Source organism: Nicotiana tomentosiformis, chromosome 2, assembly GCF_000390325.3.
Source record: "Nicotiana tomentosiformis chromosome 2, ASM39032v3, whole genome shotgun sequence".
Classification (NCBI taxonomy): Eukaryota; Viridiplantae; Streptophyta; class Magnoliopsida; order Solanales; family Solanaceae; genus Nicotiana; species Nicotiana tomentosiformis.
Genome location: NC_090813.1, coordinates 58,565,070 through 58,577,765, shown reverse-complemented (window position 1 = coordinate 58,577,765; position 12,696 = coordinate 58,565,070). Strand labels below are relative to the sequence as shown.

General features: G+C 38.8%; 1 protein-coding gene across 1 annotated transcript; it reads left to right on the top strand.

Moving 5' to 3' along the window:
• Window positions 1-320: 320 nt before the first annotated feature.
• LOC104111876 (tetrahydroberberine oxidase-like) lies at window positions 321-1,955 on the top strand. Its single transcript, XM_070193197.1, has one exon. The coding sequence runs from the start codon at window positions 324-326 to the stop codon at window positions 1,914-1,916; it is 1,593 nt and encodes a 530-aa protein (XP_070049298.1). The 5' UTR covers window positions 321-323; the 3' UTR covers window positions 1,917-1,955.
• The last annotated feature ends 10,741 nt before the right edge of the window (window positions 1,956-12,696 follow it).

Genomic DNA, 12,696 nt, shown 5'->3' with positions numbered 1-12,696 from the left:
CAACACAAAATGAATCAATTAAAAAGAAGAAGAAAAAAAATGCAGGTAACTTGTAAGAGTGGAAGAACACTGGTCAGCTTCTACTCTTTAATTAGTACGTACATACAGCGTTAGTTTCTGAATGAAAAAAATGATAGATTTAATTGGCATAGTTAACAACAATAGAGCTGAATTTATGCATGTGACAGAGTTCAATTTTGTTTTTACTATAACCACGTGATCCTAGGGTTTGAAACTTATAAGCTTCTTTTCTCCCAAGCCAGAACTATAAATAGAAGTTCTTTTGTTTCCAATTTCACCATCAAACTTTGCAACAAGAAAACATGACTAGTTTCAACAAGTTAACAATCTTTCTCTTTTTTTCAATTTGCCTTTTATCATCATGTGTTCCCTCAGCAAGTACTCATGATCACTTTGTTGAATGCCTTTCTCACAAAACTATGAACTCAAGTTCAATGTCACAAGTCATCTACGCACCTACAAACCCATCATATTCTACCATTTTGAACTCTTTTGAGAATAATCTTAGGATAAGCTCCGACGTCAAACCATCAATTATTGTCACTCCTTTGGACGAATCTCAAATCCAGGCAGTTATACATTGTTCCAAGAAACATGGCATACAAATCAGAATTCGAAGTGGTGGACATGACTATGAGGGCCTTTCTTACATTTCTGAAACCCCTTTTGTCATCATTGATCTTAGAAACCTAAGATCAATCTCCATTGATACCGAAAACAAGACTGCTTGGATTCAAGCTGGCGCGACCTTAGGGGAAGTTTACTATAGAATCGCCGAGAAAAGTAAAACATTGGCCTTTGTTGCCGGGGTTTGCCCTACTGTTGGTGTTGGAGGACACTTTAGTGGCGGAGGCTATGGAATGATGTCTCGAAAATTTGGTACTGCTGCAGACAACATTATTGATGCTAAGCTAATCGATGCCAATGGAAAAATATTGGATAAAAAAACAATGGGGGAAGATCTCTTTTGGGCTATTAGAGGAGGTGGAGGGACTAGCTTTGGCCTCATTATTTCATGGAAGGTGAAATTACTTGATATTCCAGAAAAGGTGACGGTCTTCAACGTGACACGAACATTAGAACAAAATGCAACTCAACTTGTCTACAAATGGCAACATATCGCGGACAAAGTTGATGACAATCTCCTCCTCAGACTCTTCCTAAGCAGGAGTGAATCTCCATTTCGGCGTGGGCAAAGGACTGTCCACGCCTCTTTCACTACCATGTTCGTTGGAGGAGTCGATGAACTCCTCCACGAAATGCAAAAGAGCTTCCACGAACTAGGGTTGGCAAAAGAAGATTGCATTGAGATGAGTTGGATAGAATCTATACTCTATTTTTTTGGTTTCCCAAGGGGCACATCACTTGACGTGTTACTAAACAGAAATATCACAGATAAAAAGGGATACTTCAAACGAAAATCAGATTATGTCCAACAACCAATTTCTATAAATGGTCTCAAAGGTATATGGAAACTGTTCAACCTAGTAGATGAAAACTTAGCCGAATTACAATTCAGTCCTTACGGAGGAAAGTTGAATGACTTGTCAGAATCTGAAACCCCTTTCCCACATAGAGCTGGAAATATATTCTCAATCCATTATGAGGTGATTTGGGAAAAAATGGAAAGTTCTAAAAAACATATAGCTTGGATTCAGAAGCTTTATAGATACATGGCTAAGTATGTTTCAAAATCTCCAAGAGCTGCCTATTTCAACTACAGAGATCTTGACTTGGGAGTGAACAACAAAGGAAACACAAGCTATGCACAAGCAAAAATCTGGGGAGAGAAATATTTCAAGAACAATTTTGATAGATTGGTACAAGTGAAGACTAAAGTTGATCCAACAAACTTCTTTAGGAATGAACAAAGTATTCCTCCTCTATCATCTTAATTAAGCTTAGTGGTAATTTATGCAGTCTGCAAAGCCATCATACCGTTCTCTTATGTACTAAAACTAATAGTGAAAAATAAATGGAGCCATGATGTTCCAAAAAAAAAAAACAATTATGTAACTATTTTTCGAATCATGATTAATACATTTTATATTAAATGTTTTCATTTTAGGATTTGTGAACTTGGACATACATATGTATTAATTTGTCACGACCCAAACTAACCCTGTCGTGATGGCGCCTATCGTGGAACTAGGCAAGCCGACTCATTTTCAAAACAAACCGATATTTTTATTTCAAGGATAAATTCCAAGGCCATTAACATAAAAATCTTCGTAACGGAGTTCAAATCAAAACAAAAGTGCGGAAAGAAAAGCCCGACATCGGGGTGTCACTAGTCATTAGTATCTACTACAATTTGTCTAATAATATCAAGGCTAACTCAGCCTGGAAAATAGCTAAATACAACTAGAGGAAGATAAGAGGGAGAAGAGCAGGGGCTGCGATCGCCAAGCAGCTACCTTGCTATCTCCGAGAAAAAAAATCTGCAACCAGAATGATCAACAACTGTTATCGTGCCCAGTTACACCTGGATCTGCGCACAAGGTGCAGGGAGTAACGTGAGTACGCCAACTCAGTAAGTAACAACAATAAATAAAGACTGAGCAGTAGTGACGAACAATAAAGCATATAATGTTCATATCAGAAAAATCTCAGTAGGATATCTCATGCTTTTAAAATTAGGATTTGAATCAAAACATCTCGTTTAAACCCAGTTTCAGAAACAAAATCATTTAAAGATATTTTTCAACAGTTTTCAAATAGAGAAAAAATACAAATGTGAGCAAAAATGATGAAATCATAAACAGCCCCTCGGGCAAACCTCACAGTCACTCGTGCCACTCGGGCATACCTCACAATCACTATTGCCACTCGGGCATACCTCACAATCACTCATGCCTCCCAGTCACTCAGCACTCGGCACTCGGCACTCAGCACTCGCACTCAGTAGGTACCTGCGCTCACTAGGGGTGTGTACAGACTCTGGAGGGGCTCTTTCAGCCAAGCGCTATATCAAGCCAAATCATGGCATAAATCACTCAGGCCCTCGGCCTATATCAAACATGCTGTGGCGTACAACCCGATCCCATAAATATCCTCACAAATTAGGCCCTCGACCTCACTCAGTCATAAACCTCTCAAGCCACTCGGGCATTCGGCCCAAAACAACATTTATATGCATCAAAATAGAGTCATAAAACTGAGTTATGCAGTAAACAAGTATAACCATGACTGAGTATAGATTTTCAATCTAAAATAGTGAGAGGATAGTAAGAAAAGGAGCCTAAGGGTCCAAACAGCACTGGCAAAAGGCCCAAACATGGCATTCAGCCCAATTTACAGAAACTCTTTCTAAAACATATAAGTATCATATAATTTCCAAAAATATGCAAATTTACAGTTGCTACGGGACGGACCAAGTCACAATCTCCAATAGTGCACGCCCACACGTCCGTCACCTAGCATGTGCGTCACCTCAAAATACTAGAATGATACAAAAATCTGGGGTTTCATACCCTCAGGACTAGATTTAGAATCGTTACTTACCTCAAACCGGTCAAATCTCCACCCCGCAATGCTCTTGCCTCTGGACTCGGCCTCCAAATGCTCCAAATCTATTCACAATCAGTACAATACCATCAATATACGCAAATGGAATGAATTCCACAAGAAAAACTATCAAATTAGACCAAAACCCGAAATTGGCTCAAACCCAGCCCCCGAGCCCACGTCTCGAAATCCGACAAAATTTACAAAACTAGAAAGCTCATTCACTCACGAGTCTAACCATACCTAATTCATCAAAATTCGACATCGTTTGGTTCCTCAAATCCTTAAATTAAACTCTTAAAAATTCCAAGCCCTAACCCCTCATTTTCACTAATTACATGATTAAACAATGGGGAAATCACCATATGTACGAGTATTAGGGCTCAAGTAACTTACCTCAATAAAAAACCCCTTGATTCCCTCTTCAAATCTCTCCCAAAAGCTCCAAAACCGAATAGAAATGGTAAAGAATGCCCCAAAATTCGCGAAGTGTGCAATATGTACCTTTTGCCCAGGCTTCTCGCACCAGCGGCCTTTTACTCGCACTCGTGCGACCGCACCTGCGTAATTCACTTAAACATCCAGGTTCTGCATCTGTGGCAAACCTATCGTACCTGCGCTTGTGCACCTGCGCGTGATGCGCCGCATCTGCGAAGCCAGCCTTCTTCCTTCTTTCCGCATTTGCGCCCCAGGTCTCGCACCTGCGGGCTCGCAGATGTGATAGCCTTCTCGCACCTGTGCATCCTACCTAGCCCAGCATTGCCCACACCTGCGAACCCACATGCGCACCAACGGCCCCGCACCTGCGATCCTTCCTTCCGCAGGTGCAGAAATAGCAGAAGCAGCAGCTTCAGTTGTATTTTCTAACTTTTAGAAATCTGTTAACCATCCGAAATCACCCCGAGGCCCTCGGGACCTCAACCAAAAATATCAACAAGTAATATATCAACATACAAACTTAGTGAAACCTTCGAATCACTCAAAACAACATCCAAACACCAACATCCAACATTCAAGCCTAAGAACTTCTAAATTTCCAAATTCGGCAACCGATGCCGAAACCAACCAAACCACGTCCGAATGACCTCAAATTTTTCACACACGGCACAAATAACACTACAAACCTACTCCAACTTCCAAAATTCCATTCTGACCCCGATATCAAATTTTTCACTGCCGACCAAAAATCGCCAAATTTCTAATTTCGTCAATTCAAGTCTAATTCTACTACGGACCTCCAAATTATATTCTGGACGCACTCCTAAGTCCAAAATTACCTAACAGAGCTAACGGAACTATTAGAATTCAAATCCGAGATCGTTTACATATAAGTCAACATCCAGTTGACTTTTCTAACTTAAGGTTCTAAATAAAAGACTAAGTGTCTCATTCCACTCCGAAACCACTCCGGACCCAAACCAACTAACCCGGTATATCATAATATAGCTTAAGAGCATAAAGGATACAAAAATGGGGAAAACGGGACTATAACTCCCAAAATGACCGGTCGGGTCGTTACATAATTAATAACAAATGTATGGTATTTGCTATCATATTACAAGGGTCAATTAGTTTTTTATCTCTTTACAAACTTGTTTTTAGTTTTATGACGTTATCTCTTCTTTTATACATGGAAGATTTACTTTTACACGTAAGAGATCTGCCTTTTACACATAAGAGATTTTAAAAAGTTATTTTCTTAAATTCAAAATTATAAAGGAGAATGATGTACAAATAGCACCATATTACAATCTCCAAGCTCTTGCAGAAAAGCAGGGTAAGATAACGTTACAACAGACCCTTGTGGTCCAACCCTTCTCTGAACCTCGCGCATAGTTGGAGCTTATGATGCGAGTTGAAAGGAGCTCAGTTTTGGAAGATGATACTACAAACTACTATGGTTGTACATAGCCGTTATGTTAGTTAAAAGAGGGTAGGAGACACTTTTAGTAATAGTACAGTTGAATCCTAGGGGGGTTTTATAATAAGTCTTAGTTAATACACATTAGTCTCTTACATTTCAATTAGTGAGCACTATTAATCGTGTCAGTTAGTTATTGAGTTTTGTTTTGTAGTGAATAGTGGAGAGGCATACATATACGTTGTAATCAGCTGTTTGCAGCTTATGCTTAATCAATCTATTCCAATTTTTCCCTAGTTCTTCATTTTCCTTTTTCTGCATTTTCTTCCTTGCTTTGCCTTTGCAACAGTGGTATTAGAGCAGTCTCTGGGACTGTGAAATCCATGGTGATAGAGATGACTGAAGTGATGAATATGCTTTAGAAAATTTCTACAGATGTGTCTAACTTTGGGGTTAGGCAAGATCTATTGGAAGCTACTCAAGAACAAAGTTGTAGAACTCAAGATGAAGCTTTGAGTGAGCTACGAGAAGTCATTAACGAGGTTGTCCATGGAGGAACCAGATCGGAAAGGGACAAGAGCACAACTTTCAGCGAAGGTGAGATCTATTCTCCTCATGATAGGCCTTTTGAGTTTTCTGAGCTTGTGTCGCCTGTATCAAATGGGTTTACTGTTGGGTTCTCTTTCAGTAGAGCTCAGAATCCTCATGTGAGCTTACCTTCCAACCCCAGATCTCATGTTGGCCTTAGTGGAACATTTACACCATTTTCACCTCTATCTCAAGTACCTTTATTGAACCCTAGTCGACAAACACCCACACAAGTTAGCTACCACCAAACAACAATGCCTTTCCAGCAGCCTGTACTTTCAGACCCAAAGTTTCCTAAACACCTCATCACATCCTCCTCCCACATCTGCTAATTTCCAGTCTCAAACACCCTATGCACCTCCCGCACAACCCAAAATTCAACCTTCATTATCATACCCCTATCAAGGATCACCAATGGGAGGAAGTTTTTCCTTTAACCACTACTATCAACACACTCAGTTCCCTACTGCTTATGGCAGTCAACCAATGCACATCTCCCCACTAATATACCACCATATCCCATATATTCTAACTTCATTCTCATACCAAACCACCCATGTTGTTAATCAGCAGTAGAACACTCCTCACAATCACAACAATACACCCTTACCTAATCTTCCTTTTACCAAATATACTAAGGACGAGTTCCCTAAGTTTGATGGGGAGTACCTAAGAACTTGGTTGTACAAGGTAGAACAATTCTTTACAGATGAAGAAGTCACTATTAAGCAGAAAATGAAGCTAGTATCCTTACATTTTGAAGGGGATGCCTTACAATAGCATTTGGGGTATATGAGGAGCAGGGGTCAAATTTCATTGCCAATATGGGATGAGTATTTATGGGCCTTGTGTGACATCTTTGGAGCTGATTATTGTGATCCTATGACTGAATTGATGAACATCAAACACACTAGAGCAGTGAAGGATTACCAGAAGGCTTTCAATTGTGTGATGACTAGACTGGACTTATCAATAAAACATGTTGTGACTATTTTCCTTAATAAACTCAAGCCAGAAATCATTAATGCAGAGAGAGTGGGTAACCCTCGAACTCTCCCTCAATCTTATTATTTAGCTAGATTACATGAAGCCAGTTTTGTTGCCCAAAGCAAAGCCATCAAGGGCAGTACTGTGGGAATTTCTATGCATAGAGGAACACGAGGATACAATCCTAGTCACCTGCCAAAGGGAAACACCAACTCTTTCAAGAAGCCCATCACTGCAAAGTTTGATCCTAACAGAAGGAGAATGTTGAGTCCAGCTGAGATGGATGAAAAGAGGGCCCAAGAAATCTGTTTCTTTTGTGATGACAAGTACACCATTGGACATGATGTTTTATACTTAAATACCACACAAGAGGGGGTGATTTGTGTCGTGCCGGATTTTTGCGTGCACTAGATTATCGAAGGACCTGGTTCTTCTATGCATTCCTTACACTACAGTAGCGGAATAAATAATGCAGAAAGTAAAGAACACAAGGATTTTTGCGTGGAAAACACCAGGCTCAAAAGGTGAAAAAAATCACGACCTATTTCCCAGTAGGATTTTCCCCAAATAATTCACTACAACTCTGAGCCAACAACAAAGTCTACAAACTCTTGCAAACCTAAGAATTACCTCTTACCCTTGTAACAACCAGCTACAGGCTGTTGCGACTGCTTTAAGTTAACTCTAACTTGAACAATACAACTAGAGTTTACAACCTCTTCCAAATCTAAGGATTAAATATAATCCTTATAGAAACCTGCCACAAGCTATTGCGACTACTTCAAGTTAACTCTAACTTGAAAGATACAACTCATCTACCTAGTACAATTTACTTCTTAGAAAACTGAAAGGTACAACTCAAAATGCCTACTACACTTTGAAATAGAAATAAAGAAAGATATATAAAACTCTTTATGGAGCTGGTTCTTCAATCTGGTTCGTGTAGCTTCAGGATCGCACTCTTAAATCTCACAGGAATTACTCACAAAATGCCTTGTTATTTTACTCTCAATTCGTGCTTAACTTCAGTATGTGTGCACATGTAGAAGAGAAGACAACTGATATTTATAAAGCTAGTAGAATAAGGATTAACTAGAGTTCTAATGCTTTACTCTTCCATAGTGGAAGAATTCTAGTTATCTTCAACTTCTAACTCTTTCCTTATCTTGGATAGAGTTCTCTTCAAGTAAGGAGTCCTGCTCCTTATCAAATATGCAATATTTTCGTTCACAGATTATTAGAAATAACCACTAATACTTATCATTTTCACGTGCATGTCTTTTGCTTGATTCTGCCCGTCACCCATGTACACTGTCCATGGACCTGGTTCATGCATGTGTTCCTTTATCAATCATCAAAACCAAAATCGCTCAAGTCAACAAATTCCCCCTTTTTGATGATGACAAACTCAGTACTTTTCATAAGCATGGAACCTGTTTCAACTCAGCTCAACATCAACACAATGTTAGAACACGTTTCATTTAAATTCACAAATCATCAAGGACCAGGTTCATTAGGTTATAAACATCACAGTCCAAAGCAAAAGTACACCTTATCTTCCCCATTTTGACATCATCGAAAAGTTTCACAATAAAGGTAAGTAACCAAATTTTAACAGATATCACTCATGGCCACTGAGGCTACTTCAAATACAATCATGGATTCAATTTTCTCTTTTTCAATCTAAGGATAATAGCCATCTAAGAAATATCAACAAACAATTAGAGCAAAAGTAGTGAATTTCAGTGATTGATAAGATCCTACCACAAGGCATAAGAATAAATAAAAACATAGAACCATGAGCAAAAAACAAAAAAAATCCCATTTGGGTTATTAGTTACAAACTAGGCTTAGGAAGGGTTAAAACTAGGAAGGACCAAGTTCTTGGCTTGAAGCAGTTTCAACATATCTTGAAGAATACTATCATTATTCTCCTTTTACTTTGCAAGCTCACACTTGAGAGATTCCCTCACAACCTCTACTTTAGCCAATCGTTTCTTCAGCCTTTCAATCTCAGCATCCTTAGCCATTTTCTTCCATTATTTGAGCCGCCTTGCTCCTTTTGGCAGGCCTAGTTCTTTCGAAACAATTGAGACCTCAGCCTCTGTTTCTCGAGAATTCTTTTGAGAAGTCTTTCTCTTTTTGGCACTAGGTGTGGGTACTTCCACATCCTCATATTCATCTTCAAGAACCAGGTTCATCTCTTCAATCTGGACTACTCCACTTGGCTTACCAGCCTTTTTTTCAAGCAACTTTATTGGCATTCTCAGCTAAGGCCCTTCTTTCGTTGGCATCACTCTGCTTCTTTTGGCTCCTTGTAGTTTTTTCTCTTGTGGGAGGAGTTTCTACAGGGATAGAAGGAGCACTCTTTCTCTTAGTGCCACCCATGCCCTTTCCTGCAGTCTATCAAACTTTGTTCTTCTTCTTTTGATAGTAACTATCTGACACCTTTTGCAGTAGATCGGGACTCTTGTCTATTTTAACAAGAGAATGAACTGGTTCATGAAACTATTTCCTTAACCTAACCAGCCTATCTGCTGCACTTCTATCACCAGAACCGTCACCTATCTCCTGTGATTCTATCCCCATACTTTCATTCATAGTCTTGTCATTATCACTAATCTCTTTACTTAATACAATCATTGCTCCTGCTTCTTCAGTAAAACCAACAAGAGTGGGTGAAGGAGATCCAGCCACTCTTTCTTCTCCCTTTCCCCTCACATCTACTTCAACACCCTCACTTTTTTTTTTCATTTTTACCATTTATCTTTCCATACCTACCAGTTTCTACACCAGCAATCGTACCAACCAACACAATCTTATTTTCAAGATTTTCAACAATTTTAAAAGCAACAACAGAAATTTTTAACCCAGAAGTTACCTGCTCAGTTTCGGATGAACCTGGTTCTTCCCCCTCAGTCACAGACTTGAAGGACTGATCAGAATTTTAGGCTTTTTTTGCTTGACCGACTTGTAGCATCTCACTCAATTTTTTAGCTTGTTCTCTACTAGCACTATGTTGCATGTAATCATTTTTATATGCTTTTTCTTGGGGGTTTGGGTGCTTGAAAGTATGGGTGAAGGTTTTTTGGGTGGCGAGGAAGGGTTTTCAGAGTTTTTGGGATTCTCATGGGTGTTTGCCATTTGAGAGAAATAGAGAGAGTTTTGGGTAAGGTCAGATCAATTTAAAGATGAAAAAGTTTGAGTGCATAACAATAACGTTTTGGAGGTTAGAAGTCTTTTCATCTTGGGAGTTTCAGTTTGAAAAGATGTTCAACTCTTCCCCAAATATTTCGGCAATTATGGCGCATGGGACTCTTGATGAAACTGGTTTGTTTGTAACTAATTAGTTCAAAAGTAGTTTGGGATAAAGTGGGACTCTTTTCAGTTCATGATCCATATGCAGTTATTTCAAATTATGCGGAGTGTAGAATACATACCTTATAAGCTCGATGAACTAGGTTCTTCACTGACAGTTCTCTTGTGTAAGACTGAATTTTTCCAAGAAAATAAGGATAATATCATTAGACATCAGTGAGACATTTTAGCACATGGCACAAGAGTATACTAATAAAAGCATGAGATTGAGCAATATCTAATCTAATTATTCACAAAATTCATGAATTATCTAACCAATCATTGAGTTAGAACCGGTTTCTTTTAGGTGATATTACTCATTCATAATTCTAACCTATTCCTTCCAAAGTGATCTCTACTTAAAGATTTTTTGAAGATAGCAGCTATTTGCTTTTCAGTAGCACAAAATTCCACAGTGATCAAACCTTTTTCATAGTTGTCCCTGAAAAAGTGATACCTAACATCTATGTGATTGGTTCTTTTGTGATGAACCTGGTTCTTGGTCATACTAATTGCACTAGTGTTACACAAAAGATGGGGATACAACCTACATCAATTCCAAAATCCATTAATTATTGTTTGGTCCATAACAATTGAGCACAACATGAGGCAGCAGCAACATACTCAGCTTCAGCAGTAGATAAGGCCACAGAATTTTGCTTTTTGGTGGCCTAAGACTCAAGACATGAGCCAAGAAAGTATGCCTTACCTGAGGTGCTCTTTCTATCCACAAAAAACCTTGCATAATCAATATCAGCATATCCCACTAAGTTAAAATTACTACCTTTAGGATACCATAGAAAGAGGTTAGTGGTGCATTTTAGGTATCTCAAGATCCTCTTGACAACAGTCAAGTGAGACTCCTTTGGATTCGCCTGAAATCTAGCACAAAGGCGTACATTGAAGACAATGGTAGATCTACTAGCAGTGAGATATATAAAAAAGCCAATCATTCCCCTATACAACTTCTGATCAACAGATGAACCAGGTTCATCTATATCCAATTTTGTGGTTGTTGCTATAGGTGTGTCAATTTCTTTGGAGTCTTCCATTTTAAACCTTTTAAGAAACTCTTTCACATACTTCTGCTGATGGATCATAGTTCCAATTGAATTTTGTTTAAATTGTAAGCCTAAAAAGAAATTAAGCTCACCCATCATACTCATTTCAAATTCACTCCCCATTAGTTTAGCAAATTCTTTACTTAACTTATCAGTAGTTACTTCAAAGATTATATCATCAACATATATCTGAACTACCAAGAGATCTTTACCTTTTTCATTCAAGAGTAAAGTATTGTCAAATTTACCTCTCTTGTAGCCATGCTCAAGCAAGAGTTTTTGACAATCTTTCATACCATGCTCTTGGAGCCTGCTTGAGCCCATAAAATACCTTGTCAAGCTTGTACACATGATCAGGACATTCCTTGCTTTCAAAGCCCAGAGGTTCTTGACAAACACTTCTTCCTTTAGATAGCCATTGAGGAAGGCACTCTTGACATCCATCTGATGGAGAGTGAATTCCATATAAGCAACAAAGGCTATAAGGAGTCTAATTGCTTCCAATCTTGCCACTGAAGCAAAAGTCTCATCATAGTCTATGCTCTCCTCTTGACTATATCCGTGAACCACCAATCTTGCCTTGTTCCTTGTAACTGTTCCATCTTCGTCAAGCTTATTTCTGAAGACCCATTTTGTGCTAATTATTGATCTGTCCTTAGGTCTTGGTACCAGATGCCAAACTTGACTTCTCTCAAATTGGTTGAGTTCATCTTACATTGCATTCACCCAGTCTACAACCTGCAAAGCCCCAGTAACAATTTTAGGTTCAATAAGAAATAAAAAAGTATCAAAAAGCACAAAGATTCTTCAAAGAAGATCTGGTTTTGATTCAAGAGGTTGGATCAGTAATTATGTTCTCAATGGGATGAGAACTTTGATACTTTTAAGGTTTCACAACTAGCTGGTTTCCCTTAGATGTTCCTTCAATGTTTTGTTACTGAGGATCAGGTTCATGGACAGGTTCCCTCGAGGTTTGAGGATCAATTCCTCTTTGTTCAGTTCCCCATGTCAGGTTTCCCTGGGTGGAAGGACCTCTTCCATCACCTATTCCTTCCTCTGGTGCAACTTTAGTCTGGGTTGTGGTTTCATTTGAGTTTCTTACCAGCCCAATTGCTTCATCATCATGTTCCTACCTCTCAGTAAGAATATTAGTTTCATCAAAAACCACATGTACACTTTCTTCTACACACATAGTTCTTTTGTTATAAATCTTATAGGCTTTACTATGTGAAGAATATCCCAAGAATACTCCCTCATCACTTCTGGGATCAAACTTACTTAGGGAGTCCTTACCATTATTGTGCACAAAGCACT

Coding starts and splice junctions, on each gene's coding strand:
- LOC104111876 (XM_070193197.1), top strand. CDS start 324: ATGACTAGTTTCAACAAGTTAACAATCTTTCTCTTTTTTTCAATTTGC.